We start from the raw sequence: 23,503 nt of genomic DNA on the forward strand, positions 1-23,503 counted from the left end.
TTTAACTGAAATGTTGTATCCTTTGATATTTCCTTCTCCTTCCCAATCCTCCCAACTCCTGGTAACCATCTTTCTCAAAGTAGAAATCAACTTTTGTTAGATTTCGTATATGAGTACAATCATGCAATATTTATCTTTCTGTGCCTGACTTATTTCATTTAGTGTAATGTCCTCCAGGTTCATCCATGTTGTGACAAGTGACAGGATTTCCTTCGTTTTTTAGGCTGAATAGTATTCTGTCATATATAAATAGCACGTTTTCTTTATTCATCCATTCACAGACACTTAGGTTGTTTCTGTATCTTGGCTGTTATGACTAATGCTGCACTTAACATGGGAGTGCAGATATGTCTTTGACACACTGATTTTATTTAATTTTAATATATACCCAGTAGTGGGATTGTTGAATCATATGGTAGTCCTACTTGTAATTTTTTGAAGAACCTTCATACTGTTTTCCATAATAGCTATACTTATTTACATTCCCACCAGCAGTGTGCAAGGGTTCCCCACTCTCCATATTCTTGCCAAGATATCTTTTGTCTTTTTGATAATAGTCATTTTAAAAGGCATGTGGTGATACCTCATTGTGGTTTTAATTTGCATTTTTCTCTTGATTAGAGAATTTTCAGAATTTTTGCATATATCCCTTTGCTATTTTTGTGTCTTCTTTTAAAGAAATATCTATTCAGGTCCTTTGCTCATTTTTCAATTGGGTTGTTTCCTTGCTATTGAGATGTTTGAGTTATTTCTATATTTTGGATGTTCGCCTAGCATTTTAGGAGCTCAGATTAGCCAATTTTAGTAATCTTTTAATGGACAGCACTTAAGGTAGTCCTAACTTGGTAGGAGCTTAGTGATTGAGAGCTGTTATGTCAAAAATACACCCTCAAGGAGTCCTCTGCCCGCCGAGGAGTCTGTACATAGGCTACAATCCTTCACCACATGTAATGGAGAGAGTAGTCACCTCCTGGTCCGGATTTCTCCTTCTTATTTCTTTTATCTTTTATGATTTAGTCTCCCTTTTATCTTTTAATCTATTTAATCTTTTGCGATTATCTTATAATGCTCTCATTGGCACTGAGATGTTTCATGTGTCAAGGCCCCCACTTCTATTTGCTGGCAATTTTATTCTTTCCTAATGTGACTGCTTTAAGTGCAGAATCTTTGCCCAGCAAATTGTTAAGGAAGCTTTGTGATCTTCCATAATTTCCACAGAGCCCCTTCTGCCGATTGTATTCTCTATGTGGGATTGGTGTCACGATTTTCTAGGTACTGTAGCATACTATATGTCTCTATCTCAAGAACTCTTTCCTTTGGACCACTGCCCTGTGGCTGCCCACAGCGTATCCTCTTTCTGCTAGTGTTGTTACAGTAGGATGATGTGGGTATTTTCAATTCTGTTTCTTTTGTTAGAGTAATTTCTTATTTGGGGGTGGAAACGTGGCCGCCTTTATACTTAGACCACTTGAGGGCTGAAGCTTAAGGAGTTTCCTTCTAAATCCTTTCAAGCTCCAAATCCTGTGGGCAACATGTCCTCATATGCAAAATCTGCTACAGAGCTGTCACCAGAAATTTTGCTTTGCAGTTCCCAACATAGTTCTCTTTCTCTAAATCAGGGTTTCTCAACCTCAGCTATAGTGACATTTTGGGCTAGACAATCCTTTCTTTGTGAGGGGACTGTCCTGTGCATTTTAAGATATTTAGCAACATCCTTGGCCTCTACCCACTAAATGCCAGTAGAAACTGCATAGTTTTGACAAGTAAAAATGTCTGCAGGCATTTTTGCCAAATGTTTTCTCTTGGGGGCCAAATCACCCCCGCCCCTGTTGAGAACTGACACTCTCAATAATAAACATGTGGACATAAATTGACAAGTTATAAAATATGTTGACAAGCAAAGCAAAAACATTCATGATAAGGACAGCAAATGCTGATAGAGCACTTATGTGGGCCAGACACTGTTTTAAGAGCTCTTTCCGTGTAAGTTTCCAAACCCATAGAGTGACTGTACCATTTTACCATTATTATTTACACGTTATAGATGAGAAAACTAAGGCATGGAAAGGTCATATAGCTTGTCCAAAGTCATGCAGCTCATAAGTGTCAGATCAAGAATTTAAACTCAGGCACTGCGACCCTGGAGTCTATGATTTGAACTCATTGTGTTTCTCTTTCAACAACAATTTGTTGGAATAGGTATCTATATGCCATTGCATGCAATATCACCTCTGATATTTACTAAGTTAATGTTCATTAAGTGAATAAATGAATGACTGTACATCCAGGGAATTACTTATTATTTTAAATCAGCATTGAATAGATTCTTCAGTTAATTTAAATGAAAAATGCACTTTTCTTTGGATATAACCAACTAAATATTATCATTAGAGTAAGGCAAGAGGATCTTAGCATTTCTAAGCCTATGCACAAGAATCTCTTGGAAAGGGTTTGCCAAGGTGACCTTTAAAGTCTCTTCCAATCAGAGCTTCTATTTATGTGCTAGGACACTTTTACAATATGTCAGAATGAAGATTGGCCAAACTGAACAAAATATTATTTCCCTGATTAGATTAAGCAAAGCATCTGCCTTGCCCTGTAATAATTGAAAACTGAATTTATCCTCCCCCTTAAACTAGGCATACACACTGATGAGGTATTAAGCATTGTATGATCGTTTAACCAAGTTCAGGAGTTATAAAAAATTAAGCATCTTTAAGTAACAGGAAACCACTTTAGCTGATCAATCATCAGGCTTCCATAGTTGGCATTCTATAGTGAGAGAGAGAGCTGGGCTCTCAAATTTGTTATAAGTGAGTTACATCTGATTTATATCAAAGTGAGAAACTATTTTATGTAACACTACAGTATTACTCTACTGAATGTGATTTTTAGTCAATTGGAAATATTTATATAGTGCATATATATTTTTACATATATACATACATATGTACATATATGTATATGTATATGTTCAATAAGAAACCCAGTATATTTGTTTTTTATTTTTCTGGCGTGCAAACAAAACTTTTTTTTAAGAAGAATTTTCATTAAATTAAAAAATTTCCTTGACTTCATTACTAATGAAAACATTTTAAAGGATTTCTCTAGGAGCTTTATTTTTTAGGTAATTTTCCCTATTGCAGAGATCACACATCAAATTCTGAGTGATCATCATTTTGTGATTCGTGTATTTTAGATAACATATAATATCGGACATTTCTTAGTGTTTTTTATTATTTCTATGAGGAACAGTAACACTTAATTCATGCAAATTTGAGAAAAGAAACATGACTGTAAAAAAAGTTAAATGGTCTATTTTTTTGCAAAATTGGTTTTTGTTTCCTTCATTTCCATATATAACTCATTGTGAGCAATAAGGGAAAGATAAACTATAGTGCCTTAGAGAACTTCGTGCATCTTTAAATAAATAGATGAGAACTATTTGTTATTAGAATGGTCATAGTTTGAAGAGAAAATGTTGCAGGTGTTGTTGTTGAAAACTTCATGTTGATTTCATGTTTAAGTACAGAGAATTTTATACCCTGTTGAAATTTGAAGAACTAACCAGAATCTGACCCCGAAAGTCCTGAGGACTAAAGGCTCTGACTCATGCTAAACCCATGCAAATGCCCATATGTGAATTCATTTGCCCATCTTTATGCCTGTCAAAGTCAGCAAGGTAAAAGTCTTCAAGTCAGGCTGACTTCTTCTTCTTCTTCTTAGCTTAAAACATAGGTCACTTTATACTTTCTTTATTACTGAGGTTTCCAACAAATAGTTCTTGGGGACTTTTTCTATTCATCGTTCAAGAGGAACGTTTATGTGTGTCTGAAGTTTGCTGAGATGCCTGGTGAGTCAGAAGTACAGTTTGGATTTCCCTCTTTTTCTTCCTTTCAGTACTTGATTTTCACTTTTCCCTCCTCCTCACAAATTTTCATTTTCTGAAAAACCCTACACTATTACCTCTATAGAAGTTTCCAGAGTTTTCAAGGAATAAAAACTATTGACTATAGTACAGTTATAGTGAAACTTAAAGAGACTCAGTGATTCATAATTCTTCATATTCTTTTATGATTTCTATGAGTACTTACCACAGAGTAAGTAATCTATAATTTACTTCCCACACAATGGGAGTGTTAAGGTCATTCAGGAATTCTTTTTCACAAACTTGGAAGTTTAGAAGACTACAGAAAACAAAACTAAGCAAAACAGAATTCTTCAGAAAATAGGAAGTGACAGTCTTAACACTGTTTGGAATTGTTCTTCCAATTAGTGACTGGAATCTGAGTTCCACCATTTTGAGCCCCTAAGTTGCCAGAAACAAGTTTAATGACTGAATTACTGAAGGCTTCTTATGTTTTATGAATCCGTCCTCAGAAAACACCATGATTGGCAATTGTAGGCCTGGCGAAACACTAAGCCTTCATTAGTCTATAAATACCATTTTGATGTAGTTATTAAGTCAAAGATGATGGCTGGCCCAGAACACATTTTTCTATATACCTACATTAAAAAAAATATATGCCGACATGGGAAGAAAGTTAATTAATCCTGGTTCTAAAAGAGTACATTTTCCTTTAAAATGGTTATATCGTCAGTTTATTCTTCCACAAAGATCTGGACCCTGTTTATTGTCCCCGTTATGAAATTAATAATACTATAAAATACATATTTAATATGTTTTAAAGGAACATTTTACAATACTTAAAGTATAGCTATTGTTTTATGTAGTATCTACTTTCTGAAAGTTGGAAATGATCATGAATTCTTGACATAGTAGCTAAATGGTGCTCTTGCCAGCTGGCTTCCAAGCAGTCATAGATCCTACCTTAGATTTCATGGGTATGATGATAAGCTTTGTTACAATGGAGAGGCACTGGGATTTAGCCTTACTATACATTAAGAAAGAATGAAAGTAGAATTCCTATATGTTTTACTCAGTTGTTAAATCCAAAAAAGGATAAGATCTGAGAGGTGCATGTTATGGAAATAATCAAATTCAGATACTAGATCTCCTTACTTGTAAAAATAACTATAAAATTTGCATTACTCATTAATGATCATCTGAGAAATAGAACTATGCAGATTGGGGTGGGAGGTGAGTATTAAGCTGTGAACCATATTATAAATTTTTGGAGATAATTCTTTTGATGATGGAAACAAATAAGATGCTACACATGGAATAATTATCAAAAGAGCAATGTTCAAATTAATGTTGCTATGATGAAATTAACATTATGACCCAAGTGCAAATATATAATTGCCTCTGTTATATGTGAGAAATAGAGTATGTGTGACTTATTTGATAGGTAACTGGTGCCAGTTTAATAGGTTCAGAAAAGAGTTTTGTGAGTACCAACTACTGGTCATTATTTCTTCTCTTTCTTACTTCACTTAAGACCATTGTGCATTTTCTTTCTTCAACCTCCAAAAGTTAGAGAAGAGTGAAAATTGGACCAATACTATTCAGATATAGAGCACTAACTTCAATAAAAATGATTTGATGAGAACTAAAATTTTATGTCCTTATTTTCAGTCTTCTAAAGTCAACCTCAACATTTAGGCACAATAATTTAAATTATTAAAATTAAAATCCACAAAATGGTGCCAAAATTATTAAAATTATTTTCTTATTCCATGGGACATAATATTCTTAGTTATAGGTCTTAGTGAAAGTTGGCAGGAGAGGAAATCATGTTCCAATAAGTTCATTTTGTTTCTGATCATTTAATAGGATTATATAGTTTGGTGATGGAAAAAGCTAAAATTAAGGACCTTTTTCTTTTCATTTCAATTATGTGATGGCTCTAGTTCTAATAAATACAAAAAAATTTTAGTTGACTTATTATTAGAAAGTTTGATAATTATGTAGATTTTCTATGTAAAATATTTATTTTAATGCAGTGATGACCTCTTAGCTGATTACATACTCTTCAATATGCAGAAATTTTGTTAAAAATTTGGTACAGTTTCAATTTTCTGAGTATTATTGAATATGTATACCCAAATTGCACTTCTTAACAAAAGGACATAGTGCTGCCAATTATATTTCAAATAACTTTTGTTAAGTTCTGAAGTTATGTAGTTTATTTCTATATAATATCCAGGTAAGACATAGTATTATTTTATGTTGGTAAAACCCATAAAATAAAGTTGTTTAAGTACCTTCAAGTTTTTTCTGTAATTTTGACTTTATCATCTACTTTTTGATAGAATTGATAATGTAGTTATATGTTTACCAGAAACTTAAATCAGGATTAGGTCTAATATATAGGACTTTAGATTGTTTTTATTTTGATTTTTTCCCTAGCTACAGGTGCATGTTACAGCTTGCCATTGTGGTCATTGTGGTTCATCTCATTAAGCTTCATGTTCTATCTGCTTTCTTGAGACTTGGGAAACAGTATTTTTCTGAGTGATTGTACCATATTGTTCCAAATATAAGGCCAGCCAGAATAGAAGGCAACCTCCAACTAGAAACAGCTCAAATATGGAGAAAGGCTGGGGGCCCAGAGCCCGGCGGGTCTTGCAGTGGTGGCAAGGGTGCCGAGGAATAGGACGATGCCTGCCCACTCTCCCGGTGAGTGAAGATGAGTCAGCTGGATGCATTTGCTTGTGCATAACCAGATGACTTCTGTTGCTAGAGAAAAAGTTATACTGGGGGGTAGAAAACAAGTTCATACACATGAAAGAAAGTTGTATGTCTAAGTCTGGGGAGGGAGGATGGGAGTAGAATTTTTCACCTCCTAAACAATTTTCTTGTTTTTTCCCCCCACATATGGGGGTGAAAGTGGAGCAACCCCATGCAGGAGAGAAGAACAAAGGTACCCTGGATATTTTCTGATAAAAGGAGTTTAGGTCAGTGGTCCTGAAAATCATATGCCTCTAGACAAGCTCAGAAAAGTACTCCTTTGCCCTTTAAAATTGTTTACTGACAGAGGTGATGCATGCACTGTGTGTTCATATGTAGCTTGAAAACAAGCCACTCAATCTGGAAATCACATTTCCAGTTTTAGTAAGATTTTTCTCTTTTTAAATTCCCTGTTTGGCTCAGTAGCATATATTTTTAAATAGTTCAGTGAAATTATATTAGTCAACTAAGAGTATAGGTAAATTGAACCCTCATAATTCTCCCAATATTGGTCTGATTCCACTAAGTGCATAGAAAACTAACCTTTTATTTTATAGTACTAAATGAGATACAATAGAATGAGGTGCTTCATTCTGTTATTGCAATCTAGAACATTATTTAACATCTGTTGGAACTAAACTTCACCAGGCATTTGGTTACCTTTATGGCTTCACAAAAACAAAATAAAATATAAGCCTTGATCTTTCTGGTTGATTTGTAGTCCATGGCTCCCAAAGCTAGTTTGAAGGATAACTTTCATCCCTAAATGATGAATTCCCCCCCATACTCTAGGCAAGATACTATTGTAGCCCCCGCCCTTTTTTTAAGGAAACTACTTTCATTTAAAAAAATGTGTGATTTTGAATAGATATGGCCACAACAGGACTTTGTTTACATTGAAACAATGGAAAATGGCTCAGATGATTTGGTTTAAGGATGTTGTTTACATTGATTTTTAGGAGTTCTATTAAACCCAAATGCCCTGAACGATAGAGGCCCATGCATGGTATTATTGATATGCTTATCTTTTTACCAGGTCTGGAAAGAGAACCTTTGAAGCAGAAAGGCTGGGCAGAAAAGGATTTGAAAGTAAAAACAGGAAGGTGGTAGCTCAGAGTGGGAAGATTTATTGGCTTCTAAATTAGAGGAAATATGACTTTTAAGTCAGAGGAAATATGGCACTGCAATGGTGGGTCCTAAACAAGAGGTTTGAAGTGAAATCTGTGTAACCTGAGAAATCTTTGGGAATCGTTCATAAGAGTGGTACCAGGAGGAAAAGAGAAGAGTATAGGACCAGCATTACTCAGGAAAGAGGAGCTTCCTTTTATAACTCCTTAGTTTTGGAACCATTTGATTCCAAAGAATCCAAAGTACAGAGGAAGATGTCCAAAATGTAAGGGTGGGTGAAGGGTGTGTCCCTTAACCATCTTTAAACTTCAGATAATTTCCCTTCCATTAGATGTATTAGGCATTATTGTGTGTGATTTGATCTGGGTTGCAAATAAAGGAAAATAAATTTTGTAATTTCTTTTCCCACAGGGGATTGGGGCTGTTCTAATTGACAATCCTGTTTCATCACCTGCTGTACATTTTAGTTTTAGTAGCAATGGAGGACAGAAGCAGAAGAAACCACCTAAGTGCCATATCCTATTGCTTCCTCTCCTTGTTGACTAGTGAGGCTGGGGGCAGGATCTGACTGGATTGTAGAACTCTTTGAGCAGGGAAAAGAATGTGGCCTCAGTAGGCTAGTGAGCTGGCAGGGGGAGCCTTTGAGGACATAGAAGAAATGACAGCAAGAAAGAAAGGGAGAAAGTCTTCCAAATTGCAAAAATAATAATCTGCAATAATAATAACATTAAGTTAATAATAATAAGCTTTCCCTATAAAGCATGGTTTACATGTAATCCATACCTATAATTGCTGGGTGCAGATTTCTCCTCTTATTTCTAAAATGTACATCATAAAAATTCTCTTGGCTGAGCATAATTGCTCACGCCTGTAATCCTAGCACTTTGGGAGGCTGAGGCAGGAGGATCACTTGAGGTCAGGAGTTCAAGACCAACCTGGGCAACATAGTGAGACCCTGTCTCTGTGAAAAAGATAAAATGTCACTAGGCATAATGGCACATGCCTGTAGTCCCAGATACTCAGGAGGCTGAGGTAGGAGGATTGCTTAAGTCCAGGAGTTGAAGGCTGCAGTGAACAATGATCGTTCCACTGCACTCCAGCCTGGGTGATGGAGAGATTCTGCAAATTAATATTCCAAACTACCATTCTCTCTCTCTTTATGAATTCTCATGATACACCTTCAGTGACTCCTCTTCAGGGTATTAGATTGATAGAATCATCTTGAGTGGAGCAATTACTAATCAATTAGTCATGAAAAATTCTGTAAATAGGTTGATAGGCAGAAATTAAAATCTCAGATTCCCTAATAGTATAACGATCTATCTATGTAAAAATAGATTTGGAGAATTCCCATGTGACTGCTTTTTCTAGAAGAGTAGATAACTGATACTCTCTTTCTTTTTTTTTTTTTTTTTTGCTGATCCATTAGTCTTCCCCCAAGCACCCTTTAGAAAAAGTAGAGATCCTTAGGGGAAATTTCCAGTTCTTGTACAGAAGAATGTGGCCTACACATGTCAAATTAATCATGTACAGGTTCTAGTTTCTCACCAGTTAAGTTGAAGAACCACTAAACTAAAAATATGTAATTTATATCTATTATGTTTTTCATCTTTAAAAAAGACCAGAAAAGGACAATTTTCAGTTTTTAAAGAAAATGTTGAATTTGGATAAATCTTTTTTGAAAATGCTTTATTATAGGTCTTTCCCTCAAAAAAAGGTTTTGTGAGAGACACAGTTTCTCCAACACAAGAATGTGATGTGTCTGCATATTCTGAGACATATGGAATATGGCATTTGGCTTGCTGAGTGAGCGTGTTTAACTCAGCTATGGAGTAACTCATGAATTTCCTACTCGAATATCTTTGAGTTTCAAAAATCATTCTTGAAATATGTTTAAGGGCCATTCCTTGGGGGTGGGGCATTTCAGAGATGGCATCTGGCAATGTATTGAGGTGGCTCTTCATTATGTTTTCTTGCTGGTCAATCAGCAAGTGTGTTCCAATGAACAGACTGATAGCATTGTAGAATAGGTTAGGAAAAAGTAACAAAATGGCTAATTCTCATTTAGTAGTGAAATTGAATACTGAATGACATCTTTGTAGTTATAAACGACTTTTGTTTTAATAACAAAGTTGTTGATTTTCTACTAAGGGTTCTTTTAGGTTGTCATCAGGGGCTGATGGGAGTAACAGTTCACCCAACTCTGCAGCTAGCTTCAGTGGACATGCCACACCTTCCCAGCAGCCTGAACCTGTGGTACATTCTCTTAAGGTAACCAATCGTGTGCAACCATTTATCCAGAGCTTCAGTTGTGTTGTGGCTTGTTCGCTGTAGTCTAGTAGTCCTCACAGTCTTGCTTGAACCATAGATATTTTATTTTTTGACTCCTTATGGTGTAACTTTTTAAATCTTAATTTTTGAAGTATGATTTTAATTGTTCTAAACTGATAATGAGTTTGAGTACTTATGGTTGAATCTCTAGTTTTATCATTTTGTTTTGAGTAATGTGATTCATATCTATCGGCATCGAAGTTGAAGTCTGTGCATGTATATCCATATTTGTAAAAAACTGTGATAGGTATTTTATGTGCAATGTTTGTAGCATGGATGTCTTCAAATATAGGGAGTTAATAGTTGGTCAGAATATGGAAGGATACCACATTATTCTTTCTTGATGCAATTGAAGTACATTATACAACTTAAATAAAATAATGAAATAAATAAAAACTTAGTCTTTCCTCTTCTAAGTAGAAATTAGGTTCTCAAACTCCAGTTAATGCCCGTTATAGAATAATAGAAAATAGATATATGGTCTTATACAGAAAGCTACTTTACTTTTGTGTCTGTCTTCACGTTTTGCAGTGATTTCACAAAAATTTGCCTAAAATTTGTCATCTATTTTCTTTACCACTAATGAGCTTTCCAATAAGTAAAATTAATGAAAAATCAGGACCATAAGTACAACAATAGTCAATATAATAATATAAACAATATAATAATATAAACAATAAACAATATAAATATTTACCTATCTCAGAAGAAACTAACACAGGCAATAAATATCATCTTAAAATTGAGACAGTTTCTTGAAATTTTATCAGTTTCAGAATATGAAACACTGTCTAACAAATCTATCTATAATTTCTAACATGTAGCTTTGATCAAACCTTTCTGACCCATAAAACAGGTAGAGTGCTTCCATTCTGCTTTTACCACATGAGTTTCACAACTCTTCTTAAAATTGTTTCAATTTCAAAATGATTTATCATCAGCCTGAAGATGCACTCCTCTTTTGGAGTGAGCCACACTTTCTGTGGCTTACACAAAAAAAATACATAGATGAGAACTTCAAAATGTTTATTTCATTTTGAATGATAAAGTTTTAGCAGAAGATTTTGCTCCCTCAGGATATTTTGCTTTAGCTTATACGAAATGAATTTGCTTTTCCTAAACATATACTGATGATTGATGAGGGAAGGTAGGGCAACCATGCTAGTGGCCATTGACAATGCACTTGGCATTTTCTGTCTTTGTTGGGATAATTCACAAAGTGAGCAACTGAGAGGAATTCCTGGGAAGGCCCAGCCAGTGTGAGGGGGCACTGCTTTGCCTCTGGTGGGTGTTGGTTTATGGACTGTTGAATATCTTGTTCTCTGTGGCAGCACTTGGATGAACTTTAGCATGAATCAGGCACTAGCTATCTGAAAAGCCTTTTAGAAGTAGAAAATGGACCAGAGATTGGCTTCTATCTTGTAGTGTTATAGCATCTGCACACACTCCAACAGCAGCAGCTTGTCCTCCTATTCAAACTGTTTGAAAGCCATTTCAGCCTGTTGCCTTATTAAATGGCAATTGTTATTTGAATCAGAGCAGCATAGTGGGTCACACTGAAATCTTTTCCAGATTTCTCAATGCAGCTGTTAGTGTGGCCTAAAAGGAAGAGGAGGGCAAGGAAGAGCTCCTCAATTTTTTCTGAATTTAGTTCTAATTTATACAATTTTATATCTGGGAGGCCGAGGTGGGTGGATCATGAGGTCAGGAGTTCGAGACCAGCCTGGCCAACATAGTGAAACCCCGTCTCTACTAAAAATACAAAAAATTAGCCAGGCGTGGTGGTGGGCGCCTGTAATCCCAGCTACTTGGGAGGCTGAGGCAGGAGAATTGCTTGAATCTGGGAGGCAGAGGTTGCAGTGAGCCAAGATTGTGCCACTGCACTCCAGCCTGAGTGACAGTGTGAGACTCCTTCTCAAACAAACAAAATACATACATATATATAAAGATATATATATATATATATATTTATGTATATATTTTGAGAGATACATATTTTGAGATATATTTTGAGAGATATATATTTATATATTTGATATATATTTACATATATATTTTGATATATGTATTTATATATATTTTGATATATGTATATTTATCTCCCTCTCTTGATATATATATATATCTCAACCAAATGTCGTTGGTTGGCAGATGAGTGATACTGAGCAACTAAAACATCTTTATTAGAAAACTGGGGCCCTTGAATATCAAATGTGTTTGCTTCCATGAGTTAACTGTGTTAGGACACAGAAATATATACAAACATCATTTTTGGGAAATGCATCTTAAAAAGATTTCAATATAAGAAAAAGAAATTGTGGCCACTTGACCTGTTTTGTTTTTGAGAGCCTGCTGTCTAGAGCTGATTTATTTCATGAGATATGTCTATTCTGAAAAGAATAATTAGTACAGTGGCTCAGTTTCTCACTTTCTGATAGATTTTATAGAAAATGCTAGGCTTTATAAAATCTATGGTCATGGTTTGTGGGGAAATGTAAATCACTGTAAGAAATTAGTACATTTGTAATAACACTATATTTTTCTTGTTTTAAAATTTATGATAACTATTCATTGGAACTTTACTTCATTTAGTAAAAATTAACTGATTTGAAGTACACTTCTCTGAGGTGCATTACAAATCAAATTTGTAGGTAAATGAGCTTGCTCAAGGAGCTCTTTATGTTTTCTATGAATATTCACCAAGAACAGTCAGTGATTTTCTCTAAATATGTAAAGAAGGTAAATTAACTGTAATCTGAGATATCAGGGCTCAGAAGTGACATTTTTATATAATAATGGCTAGAAGTTTCAAATTAATGAGAGTAGTTTGTGATTAGATTAATTATTACAGGATTGAACTCTATTTAGATTCAGATAGTGTCTATGAACTTGACCTGAAGGTCCCACTTCATGCTTAAGTCATTTAGTTTGGCTCACTTGGTGTAAATTCTCAGGTAGCACCTTTAGATTTGACTGTCAGCATTGACCGTGATGACAGTAGAATCAAGTAGTTTAGCAGTGTTGCAGTTGGTGTGGATTCTGTGGGAAATTCTAGGAAGAGCATTAGTTTTTTGTATTACTTCAGCACTTGGATTTATAAACTGATATAGATAAAAACAACACAGAAAGCCAAAGTTGTTTTCTCCTTTTGTAGTATAAAAAGTACCCACAAGAAAACTTTAGATATTTTTAAAGGAATATTATTTTCAACCTATTTAGGACTAATTTAGAGAAGTGGAAACATAGGGCTCTAAAACTGTTTAAAAGGCATTTTATTCAAAGACATTTTGCTTTCATGAAAAATATTTAAAGTGTTGTTCAAATATTTTCACTATAAGGAGCCAGTACTTCTCTTTGATACTATCAAAGAGCCACCTCCACATGCCTTTTCTCAGGCTCTGGGAACATGTCCAGGCAAGAACTGCGAGGTCAGTAGTTCTTATGTGCATATTCCTGGGTTTTGACCAGTTTCACCTGTCGCTGTCATCTTTTTTAGTCATCTTTTATGCAGGCCATGTCTACATATCATTTGGACCATTTGGCACATAGTTAACTATATTGGTCATCATTACAGTGGAGCAAGAGTTATTGACTATATCCAAATGGTTGACACAGTGAGGTTATCTTAATGACCAAAGTAAATGCATATGCTTATTTTAGACATTAATGAATTCCATTGATTATTAGTGATGCAATGGATTGCTTTTAATGGCCATTTGAAAATCAAATAGAATAATTTCAAATAGATTTCAGAACAATCAGCTATTTAAAAAATATGTTGCCATATACTAATCCACTCTGATATGCAGACATGGAGAAAACTAAAGGTTTTACAAAGTGGAGCTCCTTGATGGTTTTATCATAACTAACAAGCTTTTTTCCATGTGAAATTTGCTTTTCTTTTTCAACAAATCCAGGTCTTGGATGTTCAGGAAACTATAGATCGTCAACAGGGTAAAGAGTATGAACATGACCTTAGTGAGACAGAAAAAGCTATAGTCAGAGAAATGTGCAATGTAAGTTTAATGTGCTTTATTGTGTATTCTGTGTTGAAAGCCACATCGTAGCTTAGCTATTGTTTTATGAATATTTTTAAAATGCTAACCAAATGCCTTTACATTTTTATATGAAAATAAAACAAATTTCCCTTGGTTTTATATTCAGTATATTTTATTGTAGTTTTATTAACACAATCATGTTACAAAATATTCAATTTAGAGATGATCAGCCAATTCTGTATTCCAGAAGACTCTACAAACATTTCTAAATACTAAATTTACTGTCTAAAATATGTTTCTAATTTTGATAAAAATAAGTGGGTTTCTATTTTATACTTCTAAGAAGTTTGTTAAAGATCAGTGTTTAAAAACCTATGATAAAGAAAATACAGCCACCTTTAGATTTACTTGTAACTATTCTTGGAAAAAATTGCCACCTTACTAGGTAATTTTGCTTAGTTCTTCATATATCATATATGTGTGTTTCATGTCATGCAAAGTATTATCTTTAGCTTTCAGTTGTTGACCCAAACTCAGAATATAGTAAGGTAATAAAAACAGATAAGAACCTAAAAGATAGTTAGGCCAGGCACAGTGGCTGTCACCTATAATCCCAGCACTTTGGGAGGCTGAAGAGGGAAAAATGCTCTAGCCCAGGAGTTTGAGGCTGCAATGAGCTATGGTCATACCACTCCACTCCAGCCTGGGCAATAGAATGAGACCCTGTCTCAGAAAAGAAAAAAGAGGATAGACAGATAGAAATCTATCCATGAAGTCAGAGACCACAGGAAAAAAAAAAAAGACGTTATTTTCATGATGCATATTCAATGCAATCATTAATATGGCTTGGATTTTACTATTAATCCCTGACTAAATTTTAATTTTTTGAGTAATATACATGGGATGTATCATTTAATCAATAATATAATTTGTGAAGTTTTAAATAGCTAAATGGAATATTGTAGAGGAAGCAAGAAATCATGGTTAAGCACTGATCATGTTAAACACTGATTTTAATTGGCTTTACATTATACTTTTATCCTCATATTCTTTTCTCTATCCTATCAGGATGTGAAATTGCTTAGAAATACCCTTCAGCTTTAAATCTATTAGGACCAGATTTTCTCAGACACTTACTCATCTACCTCCTCGAGATGTTTCTGGAATCCAGTAAATGTTATATAAGTTCCCTGGGCATTTTTTATGTGCTAGAATGAGATTTGTAGTCTCTTGCTTGCCTGTGTTGTGGCCGATTTTTCTCTTCCAACTCTTCCTACGTTATTTGTTTTTCTTTCCTGCATATCTATTGTCTGTTTTCAAAAGGTCACTAGTTCTAGATGTCATCTCTCCTAAATGCACCACCATTCACCTTCTGTAGCTTTTCAACCTGTGCTTAAGATTTTCAGTTTGAATATTTCCCGCAGATAAATTTTAAAAAGCAAGCCACATACCTAGGAATGCCTGTTGCTTCTCATCTATTGACTGTGGAATGAGAGAGAAAGTTCAGACAATAGGAACTGTTGAACTAGAAGGAGCCATAGAGGTCATTCTCCAGTGTTTGTCCAAAGAATAGTATATGGACCGCCTTCATAATTCAGATCTCTGAGTTTAACATCAGACCTCAGGCGATTCAGATATGAACCCCTGGGTAAGAACCCAAACACTCTAATTCTGTATTTGAAGAAACTAAGATCCAGAAATTAAGTTACTTGCTCAAACTATTTTCTAATGAATAGTGAAGTGAGGAGTACACCAAAATTTCCTTTGAGGACCTTTCCTGAGGAACGAAAAGTGAAAAGCACGTATCTTACAGAGGGGGCCATCTCCATGGTGCTTAATGCCAGAATTTCTGCAAAAAATTCCAGGATTGTTTCTTTCCCTTTCCTTTCCTTCCTTTCAGTTTCTGGACATTAGAAAATTCGTATCTTAGTCTCAATAGAGACCCATTACTAGATTGGATTTTTATCAGTTTTATGTTGATCTTTTTGTTTGCCTGCATTTTCAAAAATGAATTGAAAGGCACCATACAGTATTATTTTTATTTTTTACTATGTAAGATACTTTCAGAAAGCCAAAAGCTTGCCCTCTTTGTTTACCTGTAAAAGTTCTCTAGGAGTATGCTTTCTGTCTACTTTTGTCTTCGATCCCCAGAATTTGAGGAAAAAATGCAAACAAACCCAAATCTGATTCTTAAGCAATTTTATATATTTGGAAACAATCAAAAAATTTTATTGTCACCATTATTAACTATATGATCAAAAACACATAGTAAATGCCACAGAATAAAGAAAAATGCAGATTGTAAAGCAGTTGCATAGATAAATTGTGAAACTAGTGAAAATTATGAAGGCTTGGTTTCTAGTAGAGAAATTATATGCCTTTATAATAATGTCACAGAAAAATAAAGCTTTCTCATAATATGAGATGGGTTATAAGACTCAGATAGAACTTGGGACGATAGAAGTTTTGCTGTCATTTCTAGTATTGCTCCTAGAGATAAGATGTTGTTGACATCTACACAGCAAAAAGATTATTATTCATATTACCTTATGTGGGTTAGTATGTAGTTAGCTATTCTCTTCCCAAACTGTGCTACAGAAATTAATATACTGCCCCCTAAGAAATAGTAAATCTGTCTTTTTGTAGTAGTAGTTTTATTTTAGGTTTGTCTGTTTGGCTCTTGTAAATTCCCTGAGGACAATTGAAATATTTGAGTGGTCATCTCAGTCACAGTCTCAAACACACACCTGTTATGCCTTTTTTAGTTAATAAGTCACGTGTCAACCTAAGTATTGTTGGTTTATTTCAAAGTTCTGCCTTCTTTAAGAGTTTCCTTTCACTACATAGTTATATCTGGGGTAAGCTCATTGCATTCTACATTTCAGTATTTGAAGAGGAGTTGCACTTTTGAGTTGTAATCATCTGGTGCTGGTATCTGTTATCCTTGTAAGGTCCTTAAGTCTACCCTCTGCTTCTAAACCACACATTCAAAGCATTCTGGATAGATGTAATTATATTTAAGAGCTAGAAAAGGAAAGTCCATAGCATCCTTTGGCTCCTTGATTCAGTGTTTGTCTCGTGTCAATTTATTAAGAAATGAGACTTTCCTAACCCTCTTGTGTATAGCTTGAGCCATCCATTGCTATGTATTAATAATTCCTTTCCAGATATTTAAGAACCCTAACTTCAGCTCCTTTTGAATAGAACAGGATATTTATGCCATGTATTGCTATATGCTGAGACATTGAGATGAATAGTTTCTTTGGCTTGGAAATGAAGGTAAACAGAACCCTATATTGTGTATTACTATTAATGATATTGGGTTTCCCTGTAGTATCCACTTCTATTTAAAAGCAAAAACAAAACCAAACAAAAGGAACAGTTGTGAATAATTAATGAACAAACTAGTTTTATGTTCATGTTAGAGTTTTGTAAAGTTTTGTGCAGTCAGTCAATCTGATCATAATCCCTTGCGTGAAATAGTCTGGGAGGGTATGGCTGTTATTGTGCATGTGCACATACATGCATGTGCATGTGTGTGTATTCCAATCAATGTTAGTGTATTGATACATTATTGGCAAATTCAGTAGTTTTACATTTATGCTTACATTATTCTTGGTCTCACCTTTTGTTTCTCTGTGTGGCCCAGCTTCTAACATATTGTAATTGTATCTCTTTCAGTGATTTTGAATTTATTCTTATCATCTTCCTCCATTTGGATGCTTTCTGTTTTGGAAATCCGAGAGATCATATTGCTTGGTAGCTAAGATTTGTGAAAACTGATGATCCCACTCTGTAGAAAAAGCCAGAGAAATTTACTAGTGGCCCTAAGACTACCACCTCAGGACTTAAATAGCTCAATAACAAAAGCTCCTTCATTTTCCTCAGCGCATTAAATACTGATATCCTTTGTTATGGGTGTATAATATAGGAACCAGGATGATCTTGCTAAGGTGTTCTTAATTCTGGCTACACATTAGAATTACTTTTAGAGCTTTTTTAAAAAGCGTAGTCGTCCATGCCTCACTTCTGCCAGTGAAATCAGAATCTTCGAGGATGGGGATTACTGTTTAAGAGCTCCTCAAGTGCTTAGTGTGCAGTCAGAGTTGGGGACCATTTATGTAACTACAGTAAGTTAATATATCATTTTAAAATTTTGACCCTGGTTACTAACAAGGTTTAGTAGTCCCAACTACTAAGTAGTTCTTTTGTTTTAAGAAGCTTGTCATCACATTTTATTTTGTATTTGAACTCATTCATGTGGATATTTTGTCTCTTGTCTTTACTTCATCTTTGCTCCTCTCTTAATTTACCCTTAAGAAACGCAAATCTCCTTGTGGAAGAGGAAAAGTAAGATATTCACTCCATCGTCTTTTTTTTTTGAAGGTTGTGTGGAGGAAACTTGGAGATGCTGCAGGTTCGTGTCCTGGAATTAGGCAACATCTGTCAGGAAACCAGTACAAAGGACCAATGTGAGATGCGCTCTTTTTCAAACAGGAGATCACCACTGCCAGAAAGAGATTAGAAGACAAGAAGAAGAAAAAGGAAACAGTGGGTTTCCACAAACCTGGACTCATGGAATAACATGGAGTGATTGTACATTGCACATATCTCCCCTCTAAAACCTGTAGTACAACTTCTCCCCTCAAGCTGATATTCTGTGTATCTCACCTCAATGTCCACAACAGTCAATCTCAAACAAGGTAGCTTTGAAAATCTCAAAAAGAGTAGCTTTGAAAATCACCATTTTGGTACCAGTGTTTTCATTAGAACTAAGTGTTTTTATCCCCAGATATAATATCGTAATTGGGAAATCTGCATAGTTTTAAGAGTCCAGTGGAGCCTCAGTGTTCTGAATAGAGTTGACTCCTTACACATAATGGTGGGAGTTTTCTACCATGTCATATTGAAGATATGAAGAGGTATTTTCCAGCTTCCCAAGTTTGAGAGTTGGGCATCTACCTCTTATACTTCAGTCAACCAACAAACTACTAATTCCGGATTCATAATTAATTTGGATGCAAGATAAGATTAAGTTTTTGGAGTTTGGTGTTGACTTCTGAGGTGCTAAAAAATACCACGTAAATTCTCCCTACCAGCTAGAAAGGTAGCAAGACTTTGTAGAGTGCTTATCAGAGAGTACCATTGACTTCAATTGATCAATATAAATATATCTTTTTCTTTTCATCTTAATGAGTTTCTCATAAAGACACATCTTGGGGCATACAAGCCTTCATATTCATTCAGTGGATCCATTGATGTTCATATTAACAATTTCAACTAAAAACTAGCAAACATAATTTTTCTAAGTGTTTCGAGCTGTGAGATGTCAATTTCTATAATTTAGTTTCTAGACATGCTGTATATTTAATAAACTTTATGTAAACTTTAAAATATTGCACTGCATTTATGAAAAAAGCTTTCTTTGCCTACTGCAGCAATCTAACATTTTATGAAACTGACGCATGTCCTTCATTATTGAGGCTAAAAGCTCTTGTTCAGATTGCCTGAGGTTTGAAAAAGAGGTGTGCTAGCTTTGCTTAGTTTATTTCTTATTTTTGGTATACATATACATATATATAATATTAGAATGTGTGTACTGGAAATGCTATGATAGGTATTTTGTGTTTATCCAAATGCAATGATAGTTTCTTGTATGAATGTGCAAGAGGCCTGTGACCGAATGCTACGTTTTTATGGTAGTTTAAGATTATAAAAGTAGAAATGCAACAATTCCCAGTTTTGGGATAGGTTCTACATTTCTGAGATTTGATTCATAGCAGATATTCTCTGTTGTTGTTTTAGATGGGCTCATTACACAATGAGTTAATTGTCACTAGTAGGAGACTGTGAAGGAATTTTGTTATACTTTCAAAAATGTTAACTGTGATGAAAAATCATCCCTCTATTTTCAGAAAATATTTATGTATTAATTTACTATAGAATTATCTCTCTAATTATCATAATTGGGTTACAATTTAAGCTTCCCTTTAAAAATGTTATATTTTAAAATGTTATTACTCTATAAAAGAAAATTGCCTGCTATATTTACACCTTCTTTCCTAGGAAAGCTTTCATCCTTAAATTGTTGTATTCCTACACTCTGAAGACATTTAAAATAAGCTTTTGTGCCTGCAGCAGAGCCTGCAGAAGCTAATACAAGGGACACTGGTCTTTTGACAAAATAAAGTTGTGTAAATTTTGATACTGTATTAAAACTATTTTTTTAAAGTTCTGCATAAAATTGAGTATTAAGTATATGTGTTCATCTTAGCAATGGTAATAAATTATTTAATCTCACAGTGTTTTTGTCTTCTTCAAAATGTCTTTCCTAAATTAAGTCCATTTGTAGTAGTCATTACATGTCCTAATGCTCCTGTATGATGGTAGTAATACTAGTAATACAGATGATTCATTATCTTAAACATAAACCAAAGGCATGTTTTAAAATATGCTCATAATGAGGGATTAAATATTCAGATATTTCTCAACTTGCACCATTCTCCATTATAATGGAGTTAAAGCTTTCAAATGATATTTAAAAATATTTAAAAATATTTGTTATAAAATCTTCTTAGTCTTTTAATTTATATAGATTAAAATTAAACTTCATTATTATCTACTTATTTTTAAAACATTAGTCATCAGAAGGAAATATTTTGGAGGGGAAGTACCAAGTAAATGGAAAACTTGGCCTCTTTAAGAAACTTATACATTACTGGGAAAGGCATAATAGATACATGTGACCAAGAGATCAATAGGAAAGCACACACACAAATGTGCTCAGAGAACACACATACTTCTTGGATGTCACTAGTAAGATTGTGGAATAAGGCTTTCTACACTTAGTATTAGCCTCAACTTTAAATGACAGAGAAGATGGACAACTAAGTGCCTGAATCTTGCTATTGCCTAATACCTTTATCAATCAAAATGAGTGGCACCATTCTCTTATGTGACCAGGTTATTAGTTTATGATCTTATCTTCTCTGGGACAAAGGTTAATGTATCTATCTTGGCAGAATATTTTTACCAGCCTTGAAGCTGCTAGACTGACAATCAGACTCTGAGCTTTTAAATGCATGCCTTTCAAGTTTCAAACTCGTGCTTAAGGCACTGTTGGGAATTCAGATCATCTTATGTAATATCCAGTAAAATAACGACAGTCTAATTGGGATGATTGTTCCTTAGGTCAACAAATATTTAATGAATGCCTATCACTGCCATGTGAGTAAACACAGCTTTTGTTCCTGACTCATAGGGCGGACTACTCTCAAGAAATACATGTAAGAGTAGTATCTGGGATGCTAGCTGGAGCTTTTTGATCCTTGAGATCGAGATAGGATTGCCTCGAACATCCAGTTTCTTGATCTGAGTAAGCAGTATCCAAATGATTTCCACTAATTTCCGGAGTTCACACTCTGTAGTAAGCTTCTTGTTGCCTCATACCACCTCTACATCAGGGGCAACCTGATTTCCCCTGTAGAAACCTTGGTTGGAATCTATTCCTGGAAAGAATCTGTCTACCTCAAGCTGGCTTATCAAGGTAGATGCCCAACAAAGCTCAAGGCACTGCTATGAGGAATTCATATGCTAATATACATTTTTAATTCTTTTCCTTCTAAAGACTAAAAATTATCAACCCTGTTACACAATTACAGACAGTATAGTAGGTTGAACCATAGGAAATTGCCAATATTTGAGCACTTTTGGATTATTAAAACAGTAATTTCATACGGTTCAACCTCTCAAGATGAAGAGTTTTTTTGGTGGGAATTATAGAGTGAATACAGTAGAAGTTATAGAAGAGCCATCACATTGGGCTGGAGCTATCTTAAAGTATGCTGTATTAAGTGCAGCATTCAATAAAGAACATTTGACTTCAGAGAGGCAGAATTTGGGCCAGCAAGTTCAGCATTTGACTTTATAATTAGCTTTGTGAGTCTGAGCAATTTAACTTCACTGAGACTATTTCCTCACATGCTGTATGGAGATAACATCTATATTGCTGAGTTGTTGTAAGGTTTTTATCGCTGCCTTTATTTTAAAATTCAATGGTCTTGACAGACCATTGAGCCTATGTCAAAGACATAGGAGCCCAGACCTCATGGTCTGTTGCAATTTATACTATTAGACTGGAAGAGAAAAATCACATAAGTGCTGAAGATCTGTCACTACCAGATAAAGTAATTCTAGCTGTGCAGTTAAATACTGTGAAGTTCTGTCCTTTTTACATCATCCAGGCTACCACAGGCTCTTTTCTGGCCAATCACAGATGGTGATTGTGTGAATGGAGGGGAAATAAAGGACATTGGTCTAATACTCACATATGAACAGTAGGTTTTACAACAAAATCTCTACAACTATTTAATTCTGTATTTGTTTTTCACCTCACTGAGTGAACAAGAAAAAAACTTTCATTTCAAAACGGCAGGATGAGTACCTGCTGCAGCTTCCTTTTCTTGCCTCAAACCTTAAAAATGATTTAAACAGTATTTTGATAAATAAATGCATAACCCCACTAGACCGTAAGAAATAATGTGCTCCGTGGGCCAGCAGTTATGATGAATTTTGGAAAGAAGGGAGACAAACAGTATCTGAATGAAGAACAAATCGATAATTCAAAGTACATGACAAAAGGTATTTTTAAAAACGAAGATGGCTACAAGGGTGCTCCAAACAGGGAGGAATTGGATACATGCATTGTGTGGTATCCTGGGGTAAGTGACAATACCTAGGCATTTTGATTCCTGCATTTAACTGCTCTCTCCTTGATTCGGGAAGAGAACAATAAAAATAGATTCATTTTGCCAGAATTCAGCAGAAGATTTTTTAAAGTCTGACAATGAAGGGATATAGAGTCTGCATTTGTAAATTTCCACAGTGCTTTCTCTCACTCTCTACCTTTGCTCTTCATCCTTCTCTCCTTTTATTTCCTAGTTGTTTTTTAATTGACCTATTTTGTTTATTTATTTCATTTCAATAGCTTTTGGGGAACAGGTGGTGTTCGGTTACATGACTAAGTTCTGTAAGTGTGATTTCTGAGATTTTGGTGCACCTATCACCCGAGCAGTGTACACTGTACCCAATGTGTAATCTTTTATCCCTCATCCCCTTCTCCCACTTTCCCCCCAAATCCCCAAAGTCCATTATATCATTCTTATGTCTTTGGGTTCCTCATAGCTTAGCTCCCACTTATGTGTGAGAACACAGAATGTTTGGTTTTCCATTCCTGAGTTACTTCACCTAGAATTATGGTCTCCAACTCCATCCAGGTTGCTGCAAATGCCATTATTTCATTAATTTTTATGGCTAAGTAGTATTCCATGGTATGTGCGTGTATACATGGGTCATTGGGTATACATGGTGTATACATGGGTCATTGGGTCATTGTCATGGAAAGAGGCAGTGA

The 23,503-nt window shown here is 34.8% G+C and overlaps 1 protein-coding gene across 6 annotated transcripts in view; it reads left to right on the forward strand.

The window, feature by feature from the left end:
- The window catches only part of CCDC85A (coiled-coil domain containing 85A), a 196,663-nt gene extending 176,270 nt beyond the window's left edge, over positions 1–20,393 (forward strand). For 2 of the 6 annotated variants that reach the window (XM_038006971.2, XM_038006972.2), the window contains one exon: positions 18,478–20,393. In XM_038006971.2, coding sequence (XP_037862899.1) covers positions 18,478–18,567 — 90 coding nt within the window. In that variant the 3' untranslated portion in view covers positions 18,568–20,393. Of the gene's footprint in view, positions 1–6,448; positions 6,584–9,913; positions 10,034–14,010; positions 14,110–18,477 lie in introns of all 6 variants that reach the window. The other 4 variants (XM_038006968.2, XM_007970557.3, XM_038006969.2 and 1 more) reach the window with 4 other exon arrangements.
- The last annotated feature ends 3,110 nt before the right edge of the window (positions 20,394–23,503 follow it).

This window comes from Chlorocebus sabaeus, chromosome 14 (genome assembly GCF_047675955.1).
Source record: "Chlorocebus sabaeus isolate Y175 chromosome 14, mChlSab1.0.hap1, whole genome shotgun sequence".
Taxonomy (NCBI): domain Eukaryota; kingdom Metazoa; phylum Chordata; class Mammalia; order Primates; family Cercopithecidae; genus Chlorocebus; species Chlorocebus sabaeus.